Source organism: Empidonax traillii, unplaced genomic scaffold (assembly GCF_003031625.1).
Source record: "Empidonax traillii isolate 1590-97213 ecotype Southwest subspecies unplaced genomic scaffold, ASM303162v1 scaffold289:size826226, whole genome shotgun sequence".
NCBI classification, from domain to species: Eukaryota; Metazoa; Chordata; class Aves; order Passeriformes; family Tyrannidae; genus Empidonax; species Empidonax traillii.
In genome coordinates, this window is record NW_020955482.1 from 236367 (window position 1) to 250088 (window position 13722).

The 13722-nt window shown below is 42.4% G+C and overlaps 1 protein-coding gene across 1 annotated transcript; it reads left to right on the top strand.

The window, feature by feature from the left end:
- The first annotated feature begins 1078 nt into the window (after window positions 1–1078).
- On the top strand, window positions 1079–13559 carry TDG (thymine DNA glycosylase). The gene is given in 11 exon segments (XM_027890475.1): window positions 1079–1191; window positions 1193–1310; window positions 4133–4226; window positions 6501–6730; window positions 7214–7283; window positions 8639–8774; window positions 8856–8938; window positions 9029–9123; window positions 10665–10836; window positions 11145–11273; window positions 11382–13559. Coding segments are annotated over 11 exon segments (1341 nt in total). The 5' UTR covers window positions 1079–1117; the 3' UTR covers window positions 11522–13559.
- The last annotated feature ends 163 nt before the right edge of the window (window positions 13560–13722 follow it).

Here is a 13722-nt window from a genome sequence, read left to right on the forward strand (position 1 = left end):
GCTTAAATTTTGTTGTGACAGCTCTAGCATGGTAATTTTTTTAAACTTATTTCCCATTTGAAAATATCACAGTGAAATACAAAAATCAAGAAGTATACAAGAGCAGGAGGGTGAGGGAAAGCTTACAAGTCAGGCCTCCAAGAGACTAAGCCATTAATATTCCTGGATGGTTTCATGTGAAGTTTATTTCTGTGACTAGTTTTGACAGCCTTACCTGTTGTCATTTCTAAAGTCAACTTTTGGTTGTCTTCAATTATTGAAGGAAACAAAGTCTATTTAAATGTAGCACTGTCCCTTCTCACCACTTTTGCATGCTCTTTTCAAAACCCATCTTCCTACAGCAGAGATCACCTTTGAAGGGGGTTACACAGCTTTTATTTTTGGTACCACATCACCAGAGTGAAGGTGGCTCCCCAGAGAAGTCACAGAATCCCAGAATCATTAGGGTTGGAAGGGACCTTTGGAGATCATCCAGTCCAACCCCCCCTGCCAAGGCAGGGTCACCTGGAGCGGGTGACATAGGAGCACGTCCAGGTGGGTTTGGAATGTCCCCAGAGAAGGAAGCTCTGTGACCTCCCTGGGCAGCCTGTTCCAGTGCCCTGCCAGCCTCAAAGTAGAGTTCTTCTCATGTTGTGGGGAAATTTCTTATGCTTTAATTCATGGACATTGCTGCTCATCCTATCGCTGGGCACCACTGAAATGAGTCTGGCACCATCCCCTTGGCACCCGCCTTGACACAGTGATATGCATTGATGAGATCCCCTTTCATCCACACTCTCTTTTCTACACTAAACAGGCACAGCTCCCACTGTCTGTCCTTACAAGAGAGATGCTCCAATCCCTTAACGATCTTTTAGCCTCCCCTGGACCTTCTCCAGTAGCTCCCTGTCTCTCTAGTCCTGAGGAGCCCGGACCGGGGCAGGGCGCGGTCCCGGCTTGCCGGCCGGTGCCGCTGCCGAGGCCGATCTCTGGGCACAGCCGGGCCGGACGCCTCCCCGGGGCAAAGCCCCTCCAGCAGACCCTCCATCCCGCGCACATGGCACCACCGACCGGGCCCCTGCGAGCACTTACGAGGTCCGGCCGGTAGTACCTGTGCACGACCTCTGCCCCCGCGAACATGGCCAGCATGCTGGCGCCCAGCGCCCGCAGGTACGTGGGCCAGGGCACGCCGGCGGGCATGGCCAGCCCAGCTCCGCACGCACCGACCGCGCCGGACGTGCGTCATCCCCTCCGCCACCGGCAGCGGGGCAGGGAAAAGGAAGAGAAAGTGGAGGCCCGCCCCTCGCGCAGGAGTATCGCGGCAGCGCGCGGTAAGTCGCGACAAAGCCCCCCGCGCCCCCCGGGGCAGGGGGATAATCAAACGCACACACCCCCATCCCGGCCCCGCCCTCCGCGCCCATTGGCTGGCGCGCGTCACGTGGCGCGGGGCCGCCCGGCAGGTCGGTCGGGGCGCTGCGCGGGGGGAGGGGGCGGGGGGCGAGCGGCGACAACCGCGGCGACAGCGGCGGCGACAGCGACGGCCCCGCCCGCCATGGAGCCCCGGGAGCTGGGCAGGTACCGCCCGCGGCCGGGCCTCGCGGGGGGGGCCGCCGTGGTCCTCCTCCTCCTGCTCGCCCCCGTCCCGCGGGCGGCGGGGCCGGGCCGGGCTGTGGCGGCGCCCCCGCCCCTTCCCCGGCACAAAGGGGAGCGCAGAGCGGGGTCGGACAGGCCCGGCGTGGGGGGGAAAGAGGCGCTGGGCCGCGACCGTGGCCGCGTCCCCAGGGGGGAGCTGAAACTCGTTTAATGCTTGGGCTTGTTCCGAGAATTATTTAATACTTGTTTTGCGAACAAATCTTCTTCTCTACCTTTTTTTTTATTTTTTCCTTTCATGTTTAGCATGAACTGAAGGCGGGGGGGGGGGGATTGATGGTAAATAAATCACTACCTTTTCCTCGTGGAACTGGAAATATCTATTCAAACGTCCCGTGGCATTTTGTTGTGTTTGTTATACAGCAATAACAAAGAATCGCATTTCTGAACCCACGCACAAGAAATGTGGCCTTAAATGTATAGGAAACTTAGAGGTAGGGGTAAAAGTTCTCTTTCATCTCAGTAGCAAGAGGTTAGAGGACTTGTTTGCGACATGCCGCGGATTTTCTCTCTGTTTAAAGGAAATTTTATTTCCTTTACAAGAAGGAGACTTTATATACGCATAAAATAAGGCCTGTATTACAAGACGGCATCTGGTCTCGGTTTCACATCTTTGTTACTCGCCCTGTTCTGCTCTGTATGATTAACCTTTTATTACTTCATGAACTGGATTCTGCATGTCTCAGTTTTGTTTCCCAACACAGATCTGAAGATCAGTTTGGTTTGGTTCAGTAATTGCACAAGTATTTTATATAAAATGGTACTTTTCCAGTAGAGGAGTTAAAGTATTCACTGTACTCTGAAAATCTCCCGTGACTTTACTAGGCAACTTGCTCAGGAATCTGAAAGAACTACGTTCATATTTGTTCTCCTTGATTCGGGACAGGTATTTGGTTCAAAATCAGTGGTTTGATCACAAGATTGTGGGCTGTTCTGGTATAAATCTGATTTACGGTGGGATTCTTAAAAATCCATTTTGTAGTAGGGAATGGTCCCTTCTTTTGTGACGTTTAGAATTACAGAATCATTTATGTTGGATAAGATCTCTTAAGATCGAGTCCAACCATTAACCCAGCACTGCCAAGCCCACCACTAAACCATGTCTGTAAGTGCCACATCTACGCAGCTTTTAAATAATTCCGGGGGTGGTGACTCAAGCAGTTCCCTGGGCAGCCTGTTCCAATGCTTAACAACCCTTTCCATGAAGAAATTTATCCTAATATCCAATCTAAGCCTGCCCTGGCATGACTTGAGGCCATTTCCCCTTGTTCTGTCGCTTGTTACTTGAGACTGACCCCCGCCTGGCTACAACCTCCATTCAGGTAGTTGTAGAGAGTATAAGGTTCCCCCTGAGCCTCCTTTTCTCCAGGCTAAACAATTCCAGTTCCCAGGTTCGTTGCCCTTCTCCGGACATTCTCCTCAATATCTTTCTTGTAGTGAGGGGCCCAAAAATGAACATGGGATTTGAAGTGTGGCCCCAGTGCAGGAGGATGATCACTGCCCTGGTCCTGCTGGCCACGCTATTTCTGATAGAGGCCAGGATGCCACTGGCCGCCTTGGACAAATATGTCTATGTCTAAAAATTATTCAGTGTTTTTGTTAATAGCTTTGAGATGGTAAAATTGATTCCTAAAAATTTACTGTTCACAAAATCCTTTCTATGTATTTTTATAGCAGTAGTATCTGTGGCCAAGAAAATGGCTGTGTAGGTAGGAGTGACAGTATAAAGCAGAATTTTGTGCTGGGGTGTGGGGGCTGTATGTGACTAATAAATGTGTGGAGGAAGAAAGCTGTGTATGGAAAAATGTCTTTATGCATGGAAGGAAACTGAGTTTTTGTGTATGTGAACACTTCCATGTAGAATAAGTGCACTATTTTTGTTGGGATCCAGTGTGTGATAGCTGGACAACATCTGCCGCACAATTTGTTAAATCTGTTTAATGATCTGCATGGTAACAAAGGCTGTGTGTATTCTTAATGCTTTATAGCCCAGAATGATTCATCCATTCTGGCTCTTACCAGATTAAGTAAATGATGCAGCGCTAAAAAAACGTAAAATTTGAGAAACTTGAAGTCCAAAGAGTTTTAACTCACGTGTGTTTTAAATCGTTGGTGTGTTTGATAGTTTGCTTTGGAACTGTGTGCTCCAGAGTGTTTTTCCTGAAAAAAAGGGTAAAGCTCCACACTTCATTTACCAATGTTGTGTTAATTCCACATTATAGCAATCACAAGAGAACTGTACTGTTAATGTTGGGTTTAACTGATACCAGCTCAGCAGCTGGACTGCTTCTTGGATTTGGATAATTTACTGCCTTGTTAATAGAGTTGTTGGAGAATATAAGTGCAGTACATGCCTACCTTGATAAAGTTTGATTTTTACAGCATATATGGCACATCACCAAATTTCTAAGTTGCTGACAAATTATGTCTCTTTTCTCTCCTTTTAAGATACTACGCATATCTTCAGCAAGCTCAAGCATTTTACTCGTTTCCATTCCATCAGATGATGACTGCAGTGCCCAACATGGAAACGATGGCTGAGCAGCCAACTCTAGAGGGCATTCCAGAGCCAAACATTGCTCAGGAGCCTCCAAAAGGTAGATTTACTGGGCTGTGGTAAGAGAGATAAAACAGAGGCAGTTGATTGGGAAAAAAATATTGCTCTTAAAATGCTTCTTTGGACATATTGGATTGCCTTTTCGTGGTGGCAATACTCTGAGGAAGTATTGATTAACTGTATTCTTTAAATAATGTGTTTTAACAGATAATTAGAAAGACAAGAAGTAAACCCAGGTGAATGTATTCAGGTTGTTCAGTCTCACACAATTATCTTGTTCCAGGAAAAGCAAAATTTTGTTTCAATAGAAAAATGCATAATTTTTAGCTGATGTCATGGGTTTTAATATTATGTTAGAGAAGGTGGGTTTTAAAAATTCTGAGTTCAGAATACATTTTTTTTAATTTCTGCAAGAGAAGTACATTAGAACACTGTTTATTTGAAATATTTTTGTTTAAATGGTTCTTTAGTGTGTTGCAGTAATCACAGGTAGGGAACTGGTTGTATACACTAAGAATCATTTGGTTTAGTGCAGGTTATTTAAACAAAATACAAACACTGCTGGAAAGTGTCCTGTACATGACACAAGTTTTGTACTCTATGTACTTGCATGTTGCCTTTCTTTTCCTCCCTTAGGCTTTTGTACACTTAGTTTTTGCAATAGCTGCGCCAAGGAGACATCTGTTGTTCTGTTACTGTGCCTACTCTTAGGACATAAAAAAAGCAGTGGTCTCTGCAGTGCCTAAATCCTGGTTCAGTAGCTAATACTCACACACAGAGTTTCTCCTTGCTGTAATATTTAGATACAGCTCAGAGCGCTGTGTACCAACTTATCAGCCAGTTCATGCAATGACATTGCTTGTTGAAATGCATCCTTTGATAACCTTTTTCTTTTGTTAAAGTTGTAATACATGGCCAGGTAAAACCATAGGAGGAAAACCTCCAGTTTAAAATAGTTGTGACTGCTCAATTCAGTCACGGTATTATTCATTTCAGTTAGAGTGCATCTCAAGTGCTGTGTAGTCAGTCTTTTGCAGTTTTAGCATTGGATAACATGGTGTCACTGGGACCACCCTGTTTGACTTGCAAGTATTTTTGGACGACTATGATCGTCTGTTATGAAGCTGTTCCCTAGTGTTGTTTTTTGCAAGAACTGTAAGTTGAGTAGGGGCTTCAAAGGTGGGGATGGAATATTTATTAAATGTCTGTGAAATTTACAGGAGCATATATGAAAGACAAAGATTTGGAGTCCAGCTATTGCTGTGATGAAAATAGTAAGATTTCTAGGATTATCCTCTGAAAGGCTGCCCTGGCATTGTTCATCTTCCATGACAGTGTCTGGTTGGTAGGTACCTGATCAGTGTGAGAGTTAGAAAAACATTATTCTGCTTCATTTAAAATACTCTGACTGCTCTGAGTTGGAGCATTATGTGGCATTACCTGTGGCATTATGCTGTCACATGAAAAACCTTCTAATTCAAGGGATGGGAAAGAAAATCTGTTTATGAGGCTCACCAAGTCTGGGCCCTTCTGTTCTCTTCATTGCAATTAGACTAGCGCTTGAGTACTGTTACTTAAAGCTTCCCTAAGCAGTTGCTGCAGTCATGCACTGGGAATTTCACATGGTGTTTGTTTTCCCTTTTGTTTACACAGCTTTCTTACAAGAACAGCCCCAAAAACGTTTGCAGACTTAGGGCAGTGTCTGGGTATCTACCATAGTATTTCTTATCTGAGGGAGATTTTCATCTATGAATTTTGAAAATAAGATGAAGTCTCAGTTTTAAAGTAATAGATTACTTTGTCTGTGTATCAGCTGATTGCTGCTAGATATGTTTTCATATTTTTCAAGTTGTGTTCTACAGCTTGACATTATTAATGAACATAGAGAGCAATCTCTGGGTGGTCATGTCATGGCTAGTACCTGTCCTGCTTGAATCTCTAAATTTTAAGAGTGAAAAGATGAAGAAGTTTCAAATGAGTGAACAGTGATGACTTCATGTTGGCATTTTGTAAATAAAAATGAATGTTTAGTGTCACTCAGATTGAGATCTTGCCGAGTACTGCCCTGGACAGTACCTGTTCTGGAAGCAGTATGTGAACGTATGTGAATGCAGCAGTGTGTGAATAGCTTATGTAATCCTTGAGCCCTTTTGCTTTTTATGTGTTGCTCCTGCAAAACCGAGATTCATCTGGTAATGGTTTGAATTAGTGAATTTTGAAGGTAAATTTATCTTTTTGTATCCATACATTTAGCTGAGTCTTTGACACTGCAACATTAGAAATGTACAAAAGGAATATTTGCTTTGTGTTTCAGAAGTTAAGAAAGGAGGAAGGAAAAGAAAAGCCAAAGCAACTGAGCCAAAGCAACCCAAAAAGCCTGCTGCTAAAAAAGAAAAAACAGCCAAATCAAAAGGCAAACAAGAAAAGATCACAGATACTTTTAAAGTCAAAAGGAAAGTGGACCGTTTTAATGGTGTATCTGAAGCTGAACTTCTGACCAAGACCTTGCCTGATATTTTGACCTTTGATCTGGACATTGTAATAGTAAGTAACTCAGAGTTACAAGATTACGTAGAAAAGTCTTGTACTTACACGTTATGATTTACATTCCTTCTGCTTACTTATCTATATTGCTTATATGGTAAGATCTTGCAAGATAAAGTATATAAACTGTTTCCTGTGTGTAGAGCTGCTTTGCATTTTCTGTTAAAAGCCAGAGTAACATAGTCCTAATTTCTGAGAAATCTAAGGTTTAGGTATGATACAGAGTCATGAGAGACTGTTACTCAATACTTGGTTTACTGGAAGCTCTGCACTCTGTGAGCTGCCCTTTTGACATTGCACAGCTAAATGAGGCACTGCTGTAAAATTGTCAGGTTTTTTAAATAATGATGGAAGGTGCCATTAACACAATTTTGTTTGTTGACGGTAACTTAGAATTGAATCAAGCATCCTTACTGTAACTTGATCAAATTGCTGACTAGCAAGCCATGTTCTCATTGTTCAAATGGACTGATATCTTTGTAGATTGGCATAAACCCTGGTCTGATGGCAGCTTACAAAGGACATCATTATCCGGGACCTGGAAACCATTTTTGTACGTTTTTGTTTTCCTTTCTTCTCTTAGAATTTGCAGAACTTTGTTAAAATTTGTGGTATTTTAATTAAACTGGTTTGGGTTTTGTTTTTCTCCTGATTTTCTTTTGTTTTAGTTTCAGAGAGGGATTTTGCTTTTAACCATCCAAGAGTGATTTAAATCCCATAAGTACTCCTGTCAAGTACTGTACCTAAAAAGGAGTAAAAGAGAAATAATCAGCTTTAGATGCGGGTTTAGAATTGTCATGTAAACATACTGTTACCAAATACCTTGTTGTTGTATTAGTGTGCAGCTTAAGGAATAAAAATTGAATCTCTAGTACTTCAGTTATCAAGGGTGAGTCAATAAACATCAATTTCTGATGTAAAATAAAACCACACACATTATCCAAAAAATGTATTTCATCAAGCCCTCTTCTGTTTGCATTTATTCATCTGTCTCTTCTTTAAAAGCTTTCTAAGTGATGCAAAAGCAAAGCCAATTGCCCTTTCCAGACACGTGCATCTGGCATACCTGATTCTCCAGGCAGATGTTTTCTCCTAAATATTTTTCCATTTTCAGTGGCATTTTCTGCAGTATGTTCTCATAAAGAAATATCCTACCTGAACTCTGAAATGCTCAGTTCTGCATGCAGGAGCTGTGGTGGTGGGAGGGAGCTCCAGCTGGGCTAATTGCAGCCCTGTGATTTTCCAGTCAAAACATTCCTGGTGCCCAGCCGGACCCAAAGCCAGGTTTGGGTATTTCTCCAACGTTCTGCAGCGTGGTCAGACTGATCACCTCCTTTACTGAGAAGCAGGCCAGCTATTCATGCTCTGGCAAATCCAGGTGTTTGTAACCTTCCCAAATCATTGGGAGCTACCTGGGGTGAGTTTGTGCTTAAGAGACTGGCACTGCACATCACCCAAACTTTATGTGCTAAATAATGTGAGATGTTAGCGGTTCTGTTAGAGGCCCAGTGCCAGGAGGAGCGATGGCAAGCTTGTAAAAGACATCTGACACATTGTATTTACCACATGCTTTCCCACAGAATCCATGTTGCTCACACTCCCTGCTTAAGGTAATCACAAAACCTAAAACTCTGTACTGAACTTTAGAATAAAAGACTGGTTTCCATACATGAGATCATGATGAGGAATTCCTGTTCCCTAGGGCTTTTCTGCTCTCTTGCAGTAGATAAAGTAATAATCATTATTTTAAACTTTTCTAGATAGGGCAATAGTCTTCCCAAATTAACTGATGCTTTGTTAAAATAGATTCTTCCTTTAGCATTCCAGTATTCTGACAGTTGAGTTTTTTCGTTGTGCTTTCTTTTTCTTAGAAATAGGAAAATATGTATCTCTCTCCTGACTTCACAGGGAAGTGTCTGTTCATGTCTGGTCTAAGTAATGAACAGCTGAACCATATGGATGACCACACTTTGCCGCATAAATATGGGATTGGATTTACAAACATGGTTGAAAGGACAACACCTGGAAGCAAAGACCTCACCAGGTAGGGCAGCAAGCGGGAATGTATCATGCTTGTTAATGAACTAATAGTTGTGATTATAATTTTGAGTACCTTCTCTTTTAGCAAAGAGATTCGGGAAGGAGGGCGAATTCTGATGCAGAAGCTACAAAAGTATAAACCTCGTATAGCAGCTTTCAATGGAAAATGTGAGAACCTCGACTTTTAAATGAATCTCTTCTGTCAATAGCTTTTTGGTTTTTTTTCTTCCCACTTATCCTATCTTCTTTTTATTTTAGGTATTTATGAAATTTTTAGTAAAGAAGTTTTTGGAATTAAAGTTAAGAACTTGGAATTTGGACTGCAGCCACACAAAGTGCCAGATACAGAAACTGTGAGTATTGAGACTAAGAAACAAAACCAGGGCACTCCATTTAAAAACTAACAAAACCTCAGGACATGCATACACTTCTGATAATGAACCAAGTGCATTCTGATGATGACCAAAGTACAAGAGATGTGAAAGGCTTTTACCTAAATAGAGAGAGGGGAATAGTGCAATTTTCGGACACATCTTTCATGCAGCTTCTTCAGACTTGCAGATTTTCTTTGGGAAACTGCGTATTATGATTTGGTTAGTGCATTCTCTGAGAACTGTCTAAAATACAAATAATACATGCATGCCTTTGTGATAACTTTCATCTGATTCCCTGTGTCCAATTCCCTGCATATTTGTATGACTGAACTTTAATACTGAACATGACCATGGTGGTGGTAGTGCCACCGTGGGGCAGAAAGAACAACAAGTCCATCACTTTTACACCCAACCACTACAGCATTACAGGAGCTGGGCATGCCCAAGCACTGCCATCAGACTGGACCTCCTTTAGCTGATTTGTAGTTTGAAGTTCAGTTGGATGCTGAAGATAAAACGAACAGTTTGATGAAAAGTGCATTAGTCACAGACATCTAGTGCTGGAAAGTATCTCAGTAGACCAGCTATTTATCATCAGAAATAGGTTTGTTTAACATGTTCTTATAAACAGTTAAGGTAAGGGCAATTACATTACCTGCCAAGGTAGCTTATTCTAAAGCTTCATTATCTTGTCAGTTCAAAAGTTTGGATTGTTTTTCTTCTTATTTCTGTCCCAAATTGTTAGTGCTGCAAGTTTAAGCTGTCTTTCTCTAAAGGTGAAGTGTTGCCTTTAGAGCCTGAAGAACTGTTGGCGATAAAGTGCTTGCTTGCTTAAGTAGCTCTTAAAGCCTTCTGCAGGAGATGTTTTTGTAAGAAAGATAAATAATCCCCCATACTGGTACTTGTTCATAAATACTGCATGGCAATAAAAGGATTGAATACGGTTTGGTTTTGCTCAGCTAACTTGATGTCTTTAGTTGAGGCTGTTGGCAGAGGCAGAGACACTTGAGTTGGCTCCAGCCATACCGACTAACTGCAGTTTCACAGCCTGGCATGTGTGCTGTGGATGCACTTGGCCAAAAAGCCAAGCTAATTAACCCGTGGTGCCTCCCCCACTGGTGTGGGCTGTTTGCATGCTGCCACATACTCCTCTGTGCACTGTCTGGCTCAGGGCTCTGCTTGCTCAGGGAGCTCTGGAGTGGGCTCCACTCTCTGGCACACACTGTAAATTGTACTTCTTGTAGCACACACTGGTACTGCTTCTCCTGCAGCACATAAATAACTGGTGAAAATGGTCCTCACTTTGGCAGCTGATAATTGGCCCCTCTCTTCAGGGCAAGACAGCTGGCTGGACAAGAAAAATTAAAGACTCCTTTTAGCCCCTTCCACGACCACCTCTGGCATCAGTTGAAGTTTGTACAAAGGGTTAAAGCAGTGGGCTTAACTGTTAAGCTGTTCTCAATGCACTAAATATTAACTCATAGCTCAATAATGCTGTTTTTCTTGCTCCTTGTCTCCAGCTCTGCTACGTTATGCCATCGTCCAGTGCAAGGTGCGCTCAGTTTCCCCGGGCACAAGATAAAGTTCATTATTACATAAAGCTGAAAGACTTAAGGGACCAACTGAAAGGCATTGCACCAAACACTGACGTGCAGGAGGTGCAGTACACATTCGACTTGCAACTTGCACAAGGTACAGTGCTTATTTTGTTAACCCTGTATTAAAATGCAGTGTAGTGTACAAGACAACTTGAAGTTTCCCAAGCAAAAAAAAGAAATAAAGAATGTAGTGAGGGAAGAGAGCAGATGTGCCATCTTTCCTAAACTCTGTTGTGTAGAATTATGGATTCCACTCTCTTTTGAGTTTAGTGTAAATTCTGTAAGGGGAGCAGGGGATTATCTTGTAGAATTTGTGGCTGTTTTTCAAGTGTTTTCTGATAAACGTGCTCTATGATAATATTTGTTCTAAATATTAATACTTGAGGTCTTTTGTTTCTGCAGAGGATGCTAAGAAGATGGCTGTCAAAGAAGAAAAATACGACCCAGGCTATGAAGCAGCGTATGGAGGAGCTTACTGTGACCGTGCGCCGTATGACAGTGAGCAGTGCAGCTTCTCCTCCAATGGAACAGGTAAAGTGCAGCGCTCGGGGCGTTCGGGCTGTGAACCATTGCTGGGGACCAAGGGCTCAGGGCTGTCAGCTGCATTTTGAAAACGGGGTGATTTTTGTTTTGTTTCAGCGGGAAGCGATCCACAGTACTGCGAGGGGTCGTCCTTCGGTATCGTTCCTAATGGACAATGGATGACACAGTCCTTTGCAGAGCAGATCCCAGAGTTCAATGCCGGCGTGACACAGGAAGAGGAGGGAAGCAGCGTGTAGGAGCTGTTCCTTCTCAGCTATGCATCCATGCTGCAGTTTTAATGCAGTGACTAAGATTGGTACCTCGGTTCTCCAACTGAAGCATTTTAATAGTATTTTATCTCCCCTAGTTATTTTACTATAGTCCAAAGTAAGTGTGTGGTAGGCTGAAATCGATGAACTAGATAATTTTAAGGAACTGTTGAAGCTTTTTTTAAAAAAGTTAGCCCTTTTTTGTATATGAGTTTTATATTTAATGTATACCATTTCTTGCAGGTTTTGACAAATTGCTTTCTCATTTGTGAAGATTTCTTTGGGGCGTTAATTTTATTTCATGAATTGTAATGTAGTAGTAACAGCAGCAGTATACTTCTTACTGATGCCTCAATATTTGGATATCTCATAATCCTTTTATATCCAGAGGGGAAAATGGGAAGTGTACCCTTAACTTATGTGAAGCGATGTTTTTAATCATGCACAGTTAAGGAAACTGTGCTTTTTAAATCTGCCTTCTACCTTCTTTAAAAGTGCAGAAAGTTGCATTCTGCAGCTGTGAGTACTGAGTATCTTTTGGGTGGGAAGAGAGAGCTCTGTCTGTTTGGTGAGTGGACCATATTCGGGATTAAGGGAGTGAAGACATCATCTCAAGTCACAACACTGGGGAGGAAAATTTGTGTCATACAGGACAGAGCCTAAATATTCTAGCTGAGCTGTCTTAAGGTAAGATATCCCTACCACTCTATCTCTTTCCCTCTGAAATTCCAATGTAGGGAAACTGGAATTCCTTGAAAAAAACCCCAAAACAAACAATAGTGGTGGTTCTTCAACTCTGTGGCATTCAAACTGTCGTTACCTTCACGTGACCTTCAGCAGTAGACAACTCCTTTGAACAGATTACATGGCAGGGAATTGAAAGGCTGCATTCTCTGTAAAAATCATGTACAGCTACATTGTTTACATCATGTACAATTAGCACAGGGTGAAAAGAGCTTGCAATTTAGCAGGTTTGAACATTCCATTCTCTTCAATCTGTAGGACCTTAGAGGGTGGTCTCCTTATTCCTCTTACAAGCAAAAAATACTGAGGTAAATATAGGACAGCTGTTCTGTGAATAAGAAAGAAGTTGGCTGTAGAAACTACAGCTCTCTTCTGAGGAACTTGCCTAAATGACACACATTTTTGGCCAGTATTAGTTACTGAGAAAGAAACACGACTCCATCCTGGTGCCTAACCCTCGTCTTCTTTCCCTCCTTTATCATGTGAGAAAGAGATGAAGTAAAAGCAATAAGCTGATCAAAACACTACAGTTTTGATGATCTTATGACAGTTGGTGCTTCACATACTTGAAAAATGGATACAAACAGTATCTCCACACTCCACACGGACCAGAGAGTCCTATAGGGCGTGATTTATCCTTTCTTCACAGCCAGCAATGGTTGTCAATTGTGTGCAACTAGTTAGTGTAGGTTCTAATCCTGCTGTAACAGCTCTCACTGAGATCACACACTGTCAACCTGTTGTGAAGCAGGCATGATGTTTACAGTTTCTTCCCAAATTATGTGGCTTAATTCTGAGCGTCTTAAATCAAGAAAGTGTGCATTATGATTCTGATTGTGTTTATTAGCTTCAGCATAAAGCTATTCTGTATATTGTCAAAAGGCATAGGACTTGTCTGTTATTTAAAGTGTACTGTATCATGTATTGCTGTTTACATGGGTGTTTTCTTGCAGGTGCTCAAAGTATCTTGCATCAGGGATTTGTTACAATTCAATTATTTAATTTTCAACAAAATTGGAAGCATGGAATTAGCACTGCTGAGTATGTAGCACAGTAGGATGTAACTCCTGAAAGGCTATCCTCTTTGAGTGGAAGGGAAAGGTGTCTTCTTTAAAGGAGTCACAGGGTATGAAATATAGTTAAATGTACAATGACCGTTTCACTAAATACTGCAATTCTATGTGTCCTCCCTCAGAACTGGTGCTCTTTTTGTTACAGTAGTCCAGAAGTTCTTAATCTGTCTTAAATCTATCCATGTTTCACAATAAAATCAGGAATTGTACTGCTGTGTCTCAGGATGTACTTTTACATGTTGCTAGCAGGGGTCTAAGTGCACTACAGGATGTGTCATACACAGAAACACCCCAAAACAGAGTCACCACTCAACAAAACTCCACTCAGTAACAGTTCAGGCTCTTCAATGTGGGCCAGACAACTAAAGACAC